Source organism: Theropithecus gelada, chromosome 20 (genome assembly GCF_003255815.1).
Source record: "Theropithecus gelada isolate Dixy chromosome 20, Tgel_1.0, whole genome shotgun sequence".
Classification (NCBI taxonomy): Eukaryota; Metazoa; Chordata; class Mammalia; order Primates; family Cercopithecidae; genus Theropithecus; species Theropithecus gelada.
Window position 1 is genome coordinate 14,689,508 of NC_037688.1, and position 17,017 is coordinate 14,706,524.

At 40.3% G+C, this 17,017-nt stretch overlaps 1 protein-coding gene across 1 annotated transcript in view; it reads left to right on the top strand.

Moving 5' to 3' along the window:
• Positions 1–17,017, top strand: part of NUP93 (nucleoporin 93) — a 113,650-nt gene that overhangs the window by 25,685 nt on the left and 70,948 nt on the right. Inside the window, exon 3 of the mRNA XM_025369714.1 lies at positions 1,124–1,241. Coding sequence (XP_025225499.1) covers positions 1,124–1,241 — 118 coding nt within the window. The remainder of the gene's footprint in view (positions 1–1,123; positions 1,242–17,017) is intronic.

Below are 17,017 nucleotides of genomic sequence, written 5' to 3' on the forward strand. Positions count from 1 at the left end.
CCCAGCACTTTTGGAGGCTGAGGCAGGAGGATTGCTTGGCCAGGAGTTTGAGACCAGCCTGGGCAACACAGCAAGACCCTGTCTGTAAACAAAATAAAATTAAGTTAAATTAATTGAGTTCCCATAAGTTTCTTTTTTCCAGAGAGTGTTCTAGATATTAGTGCAATCTTTTCTTTAAAAAAACAACCCTTACATTGTTACCTTGCCCCAGGTGAGTAGAAATAAAGCTGACTATTATTATTCCCATTTCTCTTCAAAAGCATTTACTGGTCAGATAACAGCCTTCTATATTATTAGACTGGGCAGCAGAGAGGGAACCTGCAGATATGCTGAAGATGGTGTTTGGCTTTTGAAGGGAAGCCATGGAGAACTGACCTTGAATTCTGGTTTGATTGCTCCTGGGCAAATCATTGATCACCTTGAACCTTTAGTTTCCTTAGCTCATGAATGACGTTTATACTAGGTTACTCCTGAAACTTCTACAATGTTGTAGTTCACTATATCCATCTACGGAGGCTGTAAGTATAGGATAGTGGTTAAGAGTTGTGCTATACAACCCGGGAGGCTGAGGCAGGAGAATCACATGAACCTCGGAGGCGGAGGTTGCAGTGAGCCGAGATCCTGCCACTGCACTCCAGTCTGGACGACAGAGTGAGACTCTGTCTCAAAAAAAAAAAAAAAAAAAGAGTTGTGCTGCAGAACTAGAAGACCTGCCTCTGCCACTTCCTGACTCTGTGACTTTGGGCAAGCTGGTTAACCTGTTTATACCTTAGTTCTCTCATCCATAAAATGGGGATGAATGATAGCATGTACCTCATGGGTTTCTTTACGATGACATGTTTGGAGCAGTCTAGCCTATGGTAGTAGTATTGTTTTATTCTAGACAAGGCTCTCAAATTCGGGCATGCTTAGAATTTGAATCTGTTACTACAAACTACAGTGTTATGGCTCTTATTCTGTGTGATTTCTACGGAAAGATATAAAACAACTATGTAAAAGTGTCTGGACAGTATATAGGAAGTTTTGAATGGAAAATACTCTCCAGTATTTGATGAAGCATATTAGATGTCCTAATCCTACTTTTCCCCTTACTTATGTCTCCCTATTGTGTATCCTCACATAGGTCAGTTCTACTTGGGTCTCGGGGACTTGACATATCCCACATCTCCCAGCGATTGGAGAGTCTGAGTGCAGCCACCACCTTTGAGCCTCTTGAGCCCGTGAAGGACACCGACATTCAGGTAAGGACTGCCAAGTGCAGGTGGAACCCAGAGCATATAACCCAGGCTGAAGACCCTGGCCCTTTATTAACCAGCTGATTAAGGAATTTCAGTTTTCTTTGTTAATTTTCTTCTTCCTCAGATATTAAGAGAACAGTAGATTCAGCTTTGGAGGTATAGTGGAAAACATTGGGTTATTTTCAGAGCTCTCTGTGTAGCTGAATTTAAGAAAGCAATTCCAACCTGCACTTTTTAGATTATTATAATTAGGAGAACAGATTTCTCTTCTTTCCTTGGGTTTAATCCAAGGCTCAGAGACATTAGTCTCAAGTTTCTTTCGCTTTCTTTGCTGGATCTCAAATAATTTTACTATTCGTCTTCCACATTTCTTTTTTACATCTTGCTTGTATTGGTTGGCAAAGAGCTGGGGAAAACTTAGAGTACTATTTACTGAAACCTACTCAATGATTTCCAAGAAGTGTTTGGCTGCATTAGTGGCACCAGGAAATAGTCTAATAGAGCACTCCAGTCTCATTTAACCAAACATGCCACTAGCAATCAATAGCTGTTTTAATCTAATCAGAAACTGACATAAAATTGTTAAGGAAAAAACTCACAGTCTGTTTAGTTTTTGAGGAATTGGAACACTGCATTTGCATTAGTGAAGGGACAGTGGGGCACCATTTTATTTTTTTTATCGTTGATTTACCTGAAAATGAAAGGATGCCTCCTGCAGAGGCAAATTCTAGTAGAAATGGGCAATATTATTTGGGCTCAATTTGAATTAACACTCTTTACCCCAGTACCCTTCCTAAGAACCATTTTAGTCCATCTAATGGCCACATTTCTACTGCATTTATTTGAATTCAGAAATCTAAAACTGTACTTTGAGTTGAGAGTTGAAGAACTATAGATATTTTTCCTATTGCTGCTATGTTCCCAAAGTATGAAAATCCAGTTTTTCCAGTTTTATATGCTAAATCATATTTGCCTGTCAGCTTATAATTGCCTTCTCATTTCCATGTAATCTTAAAATGGCATGTATACCTTTTAAACTTTTTTTTTAAGTTTTAGCTCCCCTCCCCCGTACAACTGCTTGAGGCTATCTATTAACAAATATGTATAACAGGGATGAATAATCACCATATATTTTGGGAGTATTCCTAATAATGTGGAAAGAAATGGCACCTGCTGAAAGGGTTTTTGTTTGTTTTTAATGTTGAAAATACCAAAGAAATTGTTTGTTTGAAAAAAAAAAGTGTTTTTTACATTTTCTTTGATATTCTTGGAGTAGATATTTTGAATACTCAACAGCATTTTGTGCTGCACTTCATGCATTTCCAGTGATGTGAAACTCCATTTTTTTAACCTTAAGGTATTGACAGGTTTGTAAATGTATTGAGTCATAATGATCATCTCATGTAACCTTGTACTTAATCAAGAATACCCTCCTTCAACACTGCTGTTAGATGGTTTTCTGACAATATATGCTCAGTTACATCAAAGAGAATTTCTTAATTTGCAAAGAGTGCACCAGAGCTTTGGTCCTGTACCACTGAGAAATCTTTGAACTTTGAGATTAAGGATGCTTCCTTTTCAAAAGTTCACCTCTTGGCCAGGCACAGTAGCTCATGCCTCTAATCCCAGCATGGTAGGAGGCTGAGGTGGGAGGATTGTTTGAGCCTAGGAGTTCAAGACCAGCTTGGGCAACATAGTGATACCCCCTGTATTTGGCCATTCTTGCATTGCTATAGAGATATACCTGAGACTGGGTAATATATAAAGAAAAGAGGTTGAATTGGCTCATGGTTCTGCAGGCTGTGCAGGAAGCACAGCACCAGCATCTGCTTCTGGGGAGGCCTCAGGGAGCTTTTACTCATGGCAAAAGGTGAAGTGGGAGCTTGCACGTCACATGGTAAAAGCAGGAGCTAGAAAGAGTTGGACGGGGTGGCGGGGGGCGGGCAGTGGGTGCCACACACTTGCAAACACCAGATCTTATAAGAACTCACTGTCATAAGGACAGCACCAAGAGGATGGTATTAAACCATTCATGAGAAATCTGCTCCCATGATCCAGTCACCTCCCACCAGGCCCCACCCCCAACATTGGGGATTACAGTTCAACATGAGATTTGGCAGTGACATGTATTCAAACTATGTCACTCTGTCTCTACAAAGATAAAAAATTATCGGGGTATGCTGGCGCACGCCTGTAGTCCCAGCTACAGCGGTAGCCTGAGGTGGGAACATCACTTGAGTCCAGGAGGTTGAGGTTGAGGCTGCAGTGAGTCCTTCCTGTGTGCACCACTGTACTTAAGTCTGGGTGACAGAGCAAGACCCTGTCTCAAAAACAAAAAACAACTCACCTCTTCGTTGTGCTGTTCCAGAATAGCTTCAAAAATGCAAAATGGTCAGTCCAAGATAACTTTTGATTAATTAGGAATTGATCATCTAGACCTGAAGTAAGTTTAAGGCTTACTAGTTTTGAAATGAGTTCTCTGTTGACTTCACCTTCTTGCCAGCAAAGGCTTAAAGGAGCAGATTTAGCTTTGGCCTGATCGGGGGAATTCTGTTTTATCAACAGGGATTGGAGGTTTTAAGTTGTATTGTGTGGTTCAGTTGACCTGTGCTTAAACTTCTATACACATATCCTTCCCTGACTTCTTGTTTAGTAACCAAGTGTAAGAGCCAAGCCAGCTTGCACTCCTGGCACGGAGTGATCCTCCTCTTAATTCTTCTCATAATGTGTTGGTTATCCAAGAAGAGTAAACTTGGACATTTTCAGTGATTTGTCTTTAGAAAAGCCACATATACTATTTGATGGACTTTTTTTTCATTTCTTTTAATTGCTTAATTGAGATATAATTCACATACCATAAATCTGATGCACTTTTGTAATTGAACTTCTGTTTTTCAATCAGTACATTTTTTTGAGGTGAGAATGCACCCTAATTCCATGTGCTATCAGTCAGAGTGAAATTATTATGTCAGTTTATAAGCCACTTAAAGTACTGTTCATAAAAAGGAAATGCTGATGCATTCTTTGACAAATACTGTCCAGGACTTTGTACTGTCCATTGTTTGCATTACTTATAAGCTTAAAGGCATTTTGCCATGTATGCATTGTCCTTTTCTATTTGGTAAACATTGATTATATTTCCTTCTGCTTCTAATGGAGCTTGAAATTAATATGGGTTTTTGTTGTTACCATTTCGTTGTTTGTCATAATCAATAATGTTTGTGTGCATTGTGAATGCATTTTTTTTAAATTGCTGTGACCAGCAGAGGTAGTATATTAAAGAAATGCCACTAAAATATATGTATGGATGATACTAGTAGAATTTTTTTAATGTTTATTGATTTTATTTTTTGGAAATGGTCATAAAGAAGGCCTACATTTGTGTAATAGAGGTGAAGAGTGATAACAGAACATGCTGCTAAAACAGCTGTACTGGATCTTTTCTAAATGACTTTGTAGTGCTTGGGAGTATGTGTCCCGTCACAGAGATCCACTTGCTCACTTCTGTCTTTGGAGAAATAAATATTGAGGGCATATTGCACATCTTTACTGTGATCTGAACAGACCTAATGTATCATGGATAATGTGTTATATAATAATAAAGTGCAAATGTACATAGTTCAGTTATATTCTGGGCTTTTTCACTAGATTGCATGTATATTTCAAGAAGTCTGTGCAGAAATAGCCTGAGTTGGCCATGAAAATGGGAGGTGCAGTTTCTCAGCATTAGGCTATAATATTTTTAAATGGCATTAGACTTTCAAAATAACTAAGAGTGGAATTGGAATGTTTCTAACATAAAGAAATGATAAAACACTTGAGGTGAAGGATATCCTGATTGCCGATTTGATCATTACACATTGTATGCTTGTATCAGAGTATCATGTATACAATATGAATAAATATAATTATGATGTATCCCTAATAATTAAAAATATTTTTAATGGCATTAGACCATTGCAGAGCAATAATAAATAATTGCCAAACTTACTATATTAAATTCCTAGGGATGCTGTAACAAAGTACTGCAAACTTGGTGGCCTAAAACAACAGAAGTTTATTCTGTCACAGTTCTGGAATCCTGAACTTTGAAATCAAGGTATTGGCAGCACCACATTCTCTCCATAGGCTCTAGGGGAGACTCCTTTCTCTTCTGGCTTCTGACTGGCTCCTGACATTCCTTGGCTTATGGCAGCATAACTTCAGTCTCTTCCTCCGTCTTCACAGGGTTCTTCCTTGTGTGTGTCAGGTCTACCTTTCATGTCATATAAGGACACCAGTCATTGGATTTAGGACCCACCGTAAATCCAGGATAATCTCTTCTTGAGATCCTTAATTACATTTGCAAACACCCTATTTCCAAGTAAGGTCACATTTACAAGGACCAGAGGTTGGGACCTGGATATATCTTTTTGTGGGACACACACTTCAACCCACTGTACTTATAGTGCCAGAAATTTTAAAACTGTTACTGTAAAGAACGAAGCATCTTCAAATCTAACTCCATTTCACATTCATGGGCAGTATTGGGAGAAGATATCCATTGCTAGTCGTTCAGTACTGCAGGTCCCAACTAAGTCTCTCTTGTCATCCTCATCATTCTCTTTTGAGCCTTTGGGAAATGAGGGTGACTACTTATCTCTGATTTCAGAATTTAATAGTAGTTACTCTTTCTAAACATGTTAACAGTCTGTAATGTATTTGAGAGGTGTATCTAGAGACATTTTTCAACTAGAAACTCTCTGCTTCTTAAAGTATTAAATATGTAGTTTTTAAGGTAAGTATAGATGGCATTAAGTTTTGGCATTTTTCCAAGGTAGAAGGAACTGCTTGTGTGTGTATATATATGTAAATGCCCAACCCATTCTTTTTTCTTTTATAACTTATATCTTTGCTCACTGCCTTCACTTGTCCTGGAACATCCAAGCCCTAATTTCAGTCTAAGACCCTAAGGCTTTCCTTAGATGTCACCTCTTCCCTAGTCTTAATAGACCTGTCTTCCCCACAGCCTCCAAATATAGTATATTGGCTTCCATGCTTAGGAAAAGACAAAACTTTCTGAATGCTTCCTTACAAAATAAATAGAAATCTAGATTATGTTGTTGGAATTGACTTAGCAGCCAATTCTAATCTTAGTTAAGTGAAAATTCAGCTCCTTCTACCACCACCCTCCCCCCCCAAAAAAAGACTCTGTTCTGAAGGTCTTCATAATCTGCCTAAATCTCCAGATGGAAATCTGTCCTATATGAGTAAAGAGGAAAAGAAGTGATAAACAGGATAAAATACCTTAAAAAAATTAGAGTCAGGGAAACGGATCTACCATATGTAAGACTAAAGGTGTGATAATAACTGACTGTTAAAAACTTGTTTTGCTTGCCACACACTGTGTCTATAACATATTCATTATTTTCTTCCTTTTTCTGTCCTTGGAAATGTAGAATATGCTGAAACCACTTTTAGTTTGTCTTTTAAATAGTAAAATAGTAATAGTAAGAAGAAACTAACTGGCTTTGGTAAGTATAAAAATGAATCAATGGCCGGGTGCGGTGGCCCACACCTGTAATCCCAGCACTTTGGGAGGCTCAGGCAGGCAGATCACTTGAGGTTAGGAGTTCAAGATCAACCTGGTCAACATGGTGAAACCTGTCTCTACTGAAAATACAAAAATTAGCTGGACATGTTGGCGCACGCTACTTGGGAGGTTAAGACAGGAGAATCACTTGACCTGAGAGGTGGAGGTTGTGGTGAGCTGAGATGGCACCACTGCACTCCAGCCTGGCCGACAGAGAGAGACTGTCTCAAAAAATAAATAAAATTTAAAAATGAATCAATAGTGTTGTAACCCCTTATCACCTGAATTATTTTTATAGTCTATCTTTTAGTTTTCTATCTTCTGCTCCTTAAATGCAGCTATATATAACAGCAAAGAGGAAAAGTAGTTGCTCACTAATTAGGTGTTTGTAGTACGGGCAAGTTGTTGGTTGGGAACAGGTTGCAGAAATCCTGTGGCAGTTTGTTGGAAAGAGGGTCAGATTTGCCTAGAATGATTAGTATGCTAATAGCTCTTCAGGAATTACTGGCAAAATATTAATATTGAAGAAAAAGTGCAGTAAAATTTCCTTAGCTTGAATCAGTTAAGGGAAAGTACAGTCTGAATGGGTAAACAGTATCTTAATTCTAAGACTGAAAGAAATGCAGTTGTCATTTTCATCTGTTTCTGAAACTGAAACTGCTAAGTATGTTTACCAAAGAAAAGTATTATTACCAGACCTGCTTTAGCAAATCTAAGGAAGAGATGAAGTTCTTAAGAGTTGCATCTGTTTGCGTACTGATAATTTGTGTAACGATTCTGAGAAACGGTTTAAGTAGGCAGAACATCCCTGTCTTCCATCTTGTTTCTGTTCTTAATATGCCTGAGTAGGCTCTTCTGCACAAAATGGTGATCTAGCCCAAATTGGATGATTTTGAACTGATGAACTGTGGACCCTGAAGGAATAAGACTTTACTCTCTAAATATTTTCACATAATATAAAAATATAAGGGACTATTCCATGGAATCTAATGGTGTGAAGGCTTTTAGTTAAGCATTTGTGTTTATTGATCTCCTTTGTTATATTCCTCTTGTTCCTAAGAGAATGAACAGGATGTTCATGATACCCTTTCTTTTGAGTTTTTAGAGGGATTTAATGGATATTTGAATCTTGGTCTTTCTCAGCTTATGACAGCTGCCCATCCTGGACTTAAAACAACCTATAGTTAATGCTCCTGGGCTCAGTAGGAGCGATGAATCTGATAATCATCATATCCAAAGTCTGTTAGTTGGAGAGAAATCCTTTCCTGGAACCCTGGGTACATTTTAGGCCAAGATTTGGGTGTAGTGACTGAATTGCATGTAGAAAAGACATTACATCTTACTGTGCCGTGTTCTGGTTCAGGGACAATAAGTGGTGCCAAGCTTTGTCCCCTATGTGAACACAGTGGTGTCTACATCACACCTACTTAATAAACATATTTGCTATTCCTTGTCATTAAACCCTGACCCAGTATAAATCTTAGAGTTGGTACAAAACCAGTAAACCTGTAAAAAAAAAAAAAATAGTGTCTTCACAGAGGCAGGCTAATGTGGCATCCTCATTCGTGTTTATAATTAGGTAGCGTAATGCTGATCACAGTGGTAAGAAATTGAAACGATTTAATTTTTCTGCCTGTCCGTGATAAGGGAAAAGGTAGGCATTGTGGTCTGGTGGCAAAGTATGCAATTACATTAAAGTATTCTGTGAATGGAATTAAAAATGGTAACTTTGGAATAAAAATGGGTCTGGGGAAAATGTGAAAAACTGCTTTTATGTGAGCCAGGGATATAAGATTTCAGCCTTTTTATTTATCCATTCACACTTACTCCTGAATGCAGAGCTTTCAGAATAAGCAAGTAAATGGATGCTGAATGCATTCTGAACGAGCAGGAAATGACAGGCTTTTTTGTCTTCTAGGAGGTTTCTTATATCCTGTAGTGTGCAAGAGAATATCAATTACCAACTTAAAGAAGAAAGAAGTTGGAATGGTTCTCTAAGAGTATTTTGGAACAAGCCCCGTGGCTAAAATATTTATCTGACATTTTAATAGAAGACTTCAGATATTGACCAGGCTCTGGTGCCTTTGAACTGGAGTTGAGTCGTCCCCTCCCTCCTTCACCAGCTGTCTCTTAACCTGCCGATATACACTGATGCCCCAGCACTCTGGAGATGAGAAACATAGATTGACATCTTCAGTCTGGCATCTATAAATTGCTTGGTTGCAGGAACCAGAAATGGGCATGTCTTTTTATCTGCTGAACTATTTGATACTGGAGTAGTTGTGATTTAAATGGTGATTAAAGCCTTGTCAAATATTGAATGTTTTACTGTAGATCAGTCTGTTGTTCTCAGATGGCAGCCCTTTACCCAGTGTGCCACTTTGATCTGCTTGCCACAGCACCTTGTGATCTCTTATTTCTGTTTTGGAATGTTCGATCCAAAGCTGTGCAGGTCTGCAGCCTGATGTGGCAGTTGGCAAACTGAGGCTTCTCAGTTACAAAACTTTGGGGCCCAGGTTGTTGGTGTCTCACTAAAAATCCATGATCTGCGGTGGAACTGAGAGAGGGGATTACATGGAGGGGAGACCCTTGGCTTTACTTCTTTTTGTTTGTTTGTTTGGTGGAGACCAGGAAAAGAAGCTGGGAGGTAAAACGGGCAACATCTCCTACTGACAAGACCTAGACTTATAATTTTCTTTTTTTTTTCCCAGGGTATCAAGCTTAGGCAGCAAGGCATGCCTAATTCTTTTTTTTTTTTTTTTAATTATACTTTAAGTTCTAGGGGACATGTGCACAACATGCAGGTTTGTTACATATGTATACATGTGCCATGTTGGTGTGCTGCACCCATTAACTCATCATTTACATTAGGTATATCTCCTGATGCTATCCCTCACCCCTACTCCTTCCCCACAATAGGAGCCGGTGTGTGATGTTCCCCTTCCTGTGTCCAAGTGATCTCATTGTTCAGTTCCCACCTATGGGTGAGAACACGCGACTTAGCATTTTCTTTTGCTGCAGTGTTCTAAGAACCAGTGTGTATTGCTATGTTTTAAAACATCTTTCCATTTCACAGATGCTCAGCTTCCATCTTGCACTTCAGATATGGAGAGGCTGAATGTGTTCCCCAAGCCCAGGTTGCTGGCAGCCATGCTGGGACTAAGGCCCTTGATTCTGACAGCTGCTGGTCTGCAGCGATCACAAGATCAACAGTGGTGCACGCACCACTTTAATTATTCTGGAGGACAGAAGGGCCAGTCCTTGCCTCTCACTGTGGAGTGGCTGTGAGGCTGAGATGCCATCAGCAAAATCCTGCCTGTGCTTTCCAGAAAGCTGCAGCACTTGAAGCATTGCAGCAGAATCTGCTGAGCAGGGCTGGGCATGACACAGCTGCCAAGAAATTATTCAGAAAGAACCCTTGTCTTATAAGACATATTTGCAATGAAGACTAGGCTATTTGTTTAATTTATAAAACAAAAGGGAGGGAGGGTTAGGTCAGCAGAATGTAAGTGGGAGTGTGGATTTACTTGCTGATTTTTAAAAATTACTGACTAATTTGGTTTACTTATTTGAATGGGATGAACAAAAGGATATGGGGGAGAGTTTCTTCCACTCCTCCCTTTTCTTTAAAAAAAATAGTCTATTTTAAAATGCTGTTGCTATCTTAGGGACAGGTAGAAACAGCCATGGAAGGTTATATGATATGCTTGATTTGCTCAAGGTACCAGAATACACTAGTGTGATATTCCCTGGGAGTTTTCTCTCCTCTTCTAGTAGGTTCTGTCACTTTCATAGTGCACATCAATCTGTCTCAACAGGAGTACCAGTCTCTAAATGAGCAGGGCCTGGCGGACCCTTGAAAGTTTATGGGCATTTACAGGATCATTTAATTCTGTAATGAGGTCCTAAACTGCCCCAGATGTCTTAGCATTGAATGAATATGGTGGTGGGTGTTATTCATTCAAAAGGTGCTTTTACTGAATCAGTGCTTCTCAAACCAGTTTTTTTTCTTCACTTTGCCTCAGACTGAGAGATACTTTTATAAAATATAACAAAAATGAATTACTAGGAAAAAAAGACATGCAAAATACAAGCCCTCTTTAAAATTGGATTTGATAGCTATAAAATTACTCAGTTTGCTATAAAAATCTCTAAATCCTTATTGTCGGTTTTTGCACTTACCTGCTACAGACTGGGAGCAAACCATTTGCGGACCGGTGCGCCTTTGACCATATTTTGGGTACCACAAGTTTAAATAGTTGTGTTTTTCTCTCTTTCCTTCTTCCTTCCCTGTTTCTCACCATTGCAGTGAAACATAATACCAGAGACACATTAAATTCTTGTCTTTTGGCCAGGCACAGTGGCTCATGCCTGTAATCCCAGCACTTTGGGAGGCTGAGGTGGGCGGATCACCTGAGGTCAGAAGTTTGAGACCAGCCTGACCAACATGGAGAAACCCCATCTCTACTAAAAATACAAAATTAGCTGGGTGTGGTGGTGCATGCCTGTATTCCTAGCTACTCGGGAGACTGAGGCAGGAGAATTGCTTGAACCTGGGAGGCAGAGGTTGCAGTGAGCCAAGATTGCGCCATTGCACTCCAGCCTGGGTGACAGGAGTGAAACTCTGTCTCAAAAAAAAAAAAAAATTTTTTTTTTTTGGCCAGGTGCGGTGGCTCCCAGCATTTTGGGAGGCCGAGGCGGGCGGATCACGAGGTCAGGAGATCGAGACCATCCTGGCTAACATGGTGAAACCCCGTCTCTACTAAAAAATACAAAAGATTAGCTGGGCGTGGTGGTGGGCGCCTGTAGTCCCAGCTACTCAGGAGGCTGAGGCAGGAGAATGGTGTGAACCTGGGAGGGGGAGCTTGCGGTGAGCCGAGATGTGCCACTGCACTCTAGTCTGGGTGACAGAGCGAGACTCCATCTCAAAAAAAAAAAAAAAAAAAATTGACTTTTGTTTTACCCTAGCTAACATCAGGGAGGAAAAGCCAAGGTTTATTGAACATTTATTATGTTCAGATGCTGTGCTAAGCACTTCCTAGGCTTGCTCATTTAATCTTCCCAGCAACCCTCTGAGGTGGGTACTTATTGTTAACCCCATGTCACAGATGAGAAAGCTAAGGCTTGCAGAGGCTAGGTATGCCAGACCAGAGCTCCAGTCTGTTGATTTGAGTCTAATTCTGTGCTCTTAGCTGCCTAGGCTTTAAATTTCATTTGTAGACTAAGACTGTTTTCGTAAAGGAGTGAATTTTTTCAGAATGTATTAGAAGGAGGAAAGTTAGTGAAAGTATAAAATAGAAGTGTAATTGATCTTTCATTTAGAGCAAAATAAAGAGAAGAAAGCCCACAGTGCCGGAGAAAAGTATACCATCTTTTGAATGGTTGTGGTAGGCATAGCTCTTATTTACACAAGCTTAGTAGTAAAATAACAGTGATTGAGGGAGAAGCCAGAACATACTTTCTCAACCCTGATGTGAACTCTTGCGGAGTGTTGGGAGGTGGTGGTTGAGGGGCATTCACTTTGCAGAAAGACCAAACCTATTTCATCCGTTTATCTCCAGGTGCTTGCTTTTTTTTTGCCATAGTTTTCTGCTTGCTGACCTGTCAGTTTAATTTACTCTCTAAAACTCAGCCTATTATTTTTCAGGTTTGCTGCCCTACGGGTACACTGTAAAGGATTTCTGTGAAATCCTGGAGCAGCTTAGTTTCAAAATGCCAAAGCTTTGTGCTTTTGAAAATAGGTTGTGTTCAGCTTCTTGCTTGATCATCTTTCTTTTGTTTTGCTTCTGAAGCTGAACTTGAGTTAGAAGCATGATGCTAGAAGCAATTTAAAGGGCACATCAAGTTTTTACTGTAATACTGAACTATTGATTGTTGACTTATTTGTAGGTTTAATGCAAACCCATTTCCTTACTTAGCGTCTGACTGGCCATTAAGCCCTGGCAGTGTGCCGGAATGTTGAAATCTTGTATTGCATAATATGATTTGTCTGTCTAAGGGTATTATGTGTATTTGGTTTTAAAGACACAAAGCCCTCAACTTTGTGTGTATATTCCAGGGTACAAGACAGATTTCTGTACAGCAAAATTCTTCACGTCTAAGAGTGTAAAAGTGAGGAATTGACTTTCAGCTGAACATTAACACCTGATGTCTTGCAAACTGGTACTCTTTGGGCTATCTGGCTTTTATAAACAAACACAATCTAGCATAACAGAATCTAGCATAACCGAATCAGGAAGAGAAGCCTAAGCAGGGAAGGGAGAAGGGGTGTCAATGAGTATGGAAGAGTAGGTGACAATTAGGTTTGCCTGGTTCCACTCTGCTGGCGTGGAGTTGAAATTAGAATCTAGGTAAAGATCTGGTGTAGTGTCCTGTTCATGGAGAGAGCTGGCCAGGGGCTCAGGAGTGGTTAGAGAAGTCATCATTGGTCACAAAAAACTTTCACTATCTTCTTTCACAGCCTGGGCATCTTTTGACTGGAATAAAAGATGTGTTTTCACCCCTCGAGTTAAGGCTGAGGGAGTGAGATGACAAAAACATTAAATCTGTGACTTTGAGAGCAAATGAGAACCAAATGGCTTTAAGCAGGAAAAATTGACTTCCCCCATCCCCACCAATCACAAAAATAGGATGGGCTTAATTCAGAAAATTTGGAAAATGGCTCCATAGTCACTTTCTTGACTGCTGTACTCCCCCTTGAAATTGTTAGAACAGGTACTATTTGGGGAGTGTTGAACTTTTTAAACCAGATACTTGAAACAGTAGAACATCTGCTGTTTGAAATGACAAGGAAAATTGATAATAGAGAAGTGAGGGACTGGTACATGAAGTGTGTGTTAGAAATAGACTGTAAAAGTGGCCCTCATAGGCCGGGCGCGGTGGCTCACGCCTGTAATCCCAGCACTTTGGGAGACCGAGACGGGTGGATCACGAGGTGAGAAGATCGAGACCATCCTGGCTAACACAGTGAAACCCCATCTCTAGTGAAAAATAAAAATTAAAATGTGGACCTCATAGCTCAAAACTGGTCAATTCCTATAAATTGATACAGTGTCTTTTCCTTTATTCTGTAATGGAAAGCTTCCTTATGTGCAAAAAGGGATCAGAGATGTGCTGATTTCATGGACAACCCTTACATCATTTCATTATCCCCTCAAACTATTTGGAAGGCTGGTTATTGAGAAGTTCTGTGACTTTGTCCTAATTTGGAAGATTTAGGGGGAAGTAGTCGGCCTGGAACTTTGTATGAACTTTGAGGGACACATCACAATAATCTTTTCATTTGTATAATACTTTTCAGTGGGCTTTGTCATTCTCTTGTTCCACACTGCAGTGTATAAGATGGATTGATTGAGTGTTGGCATCATCTTTATTTAAAAGGGGAAGAAATTGAGACTAAGATAGATTAGTTACTGTAAAAGGTGGAATTTGAACCCAAATAATTCCTTTTTTTTTTTTTTTTTTTTTTTTTTGGTGAGACGGAGTCTCACTCTGTCGCCCAGGCTGGAGTGCAGTGGCGCAATCTCGGCTCACTGCAAGCTCCGCCCCCCGGGTTCACGCCATTCTCCTGCCTCAGCCTCCGGTGTAGCTGGGACTACAGGCGCCCGCCACCACGCCCGGCTAATTTTTTTTTTGTATTTTTTTTTTTTTTAGTAGAGATGGGGTCTCACCGTGTTAGCCAAGATGGTCTCGATCTCCTGACCTTGTGATCCACCCGTCTCGGCCTCCCGAAGTGCTGGGATTACAGGCTTGAGCCACCGCGCCCGGCCCCAAATAATTCTTTATACCTTGCTTGTCCTGTAGTCTTACTTTTCTTATGCCTTGCTGAGGAAGGCGTCAAGTGATGGATTCGTTGGGTAAATGCCATATTATTCTTTTCTGCAAAGACACTAAGCCAGTTACTTTCACCACTGGTCGAATTTCTTAATGGTTTGTCCCTGCCTTTCCTCTGACTATTTCTCACTTGTTTTCTATGGAATGACATTTCCATTTATTCCCTCCAGCATGAAAGACTTGCTGGTTAACTAAATTAGGGATGGGAATGCTACTTAGAAGAGTAATTTGGCATGATTGGCTTCTGTGGACTATACACTGAGTGATGATAAACCTCATTTTTTCCATCTGAGATATACTTTGGAACAAAAAGTGATACTGATGTTTGTTGATACTGCTGACATAGTTTACTGCTGTTTTCCTTTATGTGAAGTGGTGCTGGGTTTATGCTGTCTGAGTAGGTCATTGCTGCCAAGCAAATGAAAAGTAGCAAAAACTGAAACAAATGCCATATTTGGAACTTTAGGTGGACTGGAAGGAATGTCAGGGGTTTTAGAGCAGATTGAAGGAAATATTTCTTTGTTTTGTTTTTGTTTTTGCCGTTATATTGCTTTCTGCTTTACGCTGGATACCGCCTTCTCTGTTCCCTTCCCTTTCTCATTCTTTTTCTTTTTTAGTCTTTGCTCCTTTCTTCCTTTCACTTTTGCTTTCCTTCTGTCCTTTGCATCCCCCTCTCTGCCACCTGTCCCCTTGCCTCAGCCTTTTTAGACTGGCTGTCAGCAGGAGCTGCCATTGCTAATGGGAGTGTACCAGATGCCTCAGTGGTATTGAGGGCAAAAGAAGGGTAGAGAACATGGTTGGGTAGAATTTTTTCTCATATTTCTGAAAGTGTGAGCTGTAAAAACATGGCTGTTAGAATGGCTCCCACAGCTTGGCAGTATGCACCCACCAAAGCTATCTTCCTGTGGAATGAGCACAATTGGAGAGAGAGATTGGACTCCAGATTCTTTATACCTTGTCCTGTTTTACTTTTCTTATGCCTTGCTGAGGAAGGCGTCAAGTGATGGATTCGTTGGGTAAATGCCATATTATTCTTTTCTGCAAAGACACTAAGCCAGTTCTTTCACCACTGGTCGAATTTCTTAATGTTTTGTCCCTGCCTTTCCTCTGACCATTTCTTACCTGTTTTCTATGGAATGACATTTCCCCATCGGGGGCCCGGAAGCTCTGTGGGAGCCTAACCTTGCTGTCCATCAGAGGTGGGCCTCTTCCTTGTTTCTCCACTGCCCTACATACTCTCATTACTTGTGTTTTCTGCATTGGCAAACCCCAAATAAATGGAATTTAGTTTTATTTGTCTAGCCAGTTTGCTCATGTTCTGCTCTTATAATATGTACCCTGAAGTGCATTTCCTTACTCTGGCCGTTGCCTGAAGCCTCTGCTAATTTTCTACCCTTGTTTTTTAGTGTCTGACTCAGCTTGGTATTGAGGGCCTGTAAGAGTTTTCTGTTACAGTACTGTGATATTGCGAAATATGTATTTGGTCTTGGACCCTGTTTCCTCCAGCCTGCTGGGAAGGGAGAGGAGCTGAAGGTTACGTTGATCACCAGTGGCCAGTGGTTTAATCAGGCATGCCTACATAAGGAAGCCTCCATAAAAACCCAAAAGGAAGTCTTCTGTGTTGATTGTCATTGTGTTGTGAGAGCAGAGGAGACACAGTTTGAATTGGTTTGTCCTCACAAGTACTTAGTAAGCCGAGGTTTGAGGTGAGAGTTACAACTTATTTATTATTAGAGGATTGATTACATATTAAAGCCAATTCTAAGTAGAGGGAGAACAGGGAAAGAAGACATTTGGTTGTATTTCTTGTGTTTCGGAAATGAAGTTGTAAATTAATCTACCTCCCAACCTCATATATGCTTTTCACCATTTGTTAATTATTCATTCTACTTTCTTTTTTGAGGATGGGGCAGTGTTATGCGATGGGGTTTATTTTGAAGCAACAAGTGCATTGCAGAGCCTTTTAGGCATCTAGGCTTTTCCTTGAGGGTTAGGAAGGGGAAGGAGCCACTGATCTCATCTCTAGCTCAGATTGGGTTTAATTTCTTCCTCCATTCCTCTCCTGCCCTGAACACCTTTGGCAACCAGAAAAAAAGCCTTTTGATCAGTGATTCTAGAGTGTGGCGCTCAGACTGGTAGCATCAGCATCACCTGGAAACTTTTAAAAAATGTGATTCTCAGGCTCCTCCCCAGACCTGTTGAATCCAAATCTCTGAGGGTGCAACCCAGAGTCTGTGTTTTAACAAGTACTCCAGCTTGAGATCTACTGAATTAAGTGATAACAGAAGTCTGGTGTAGGTAAACCTACTTTTCTAGGTGTCTCTGCCAACTTTTAAACTCAGTCCACCTGTGGACTAATACTGATTTTTTTTTT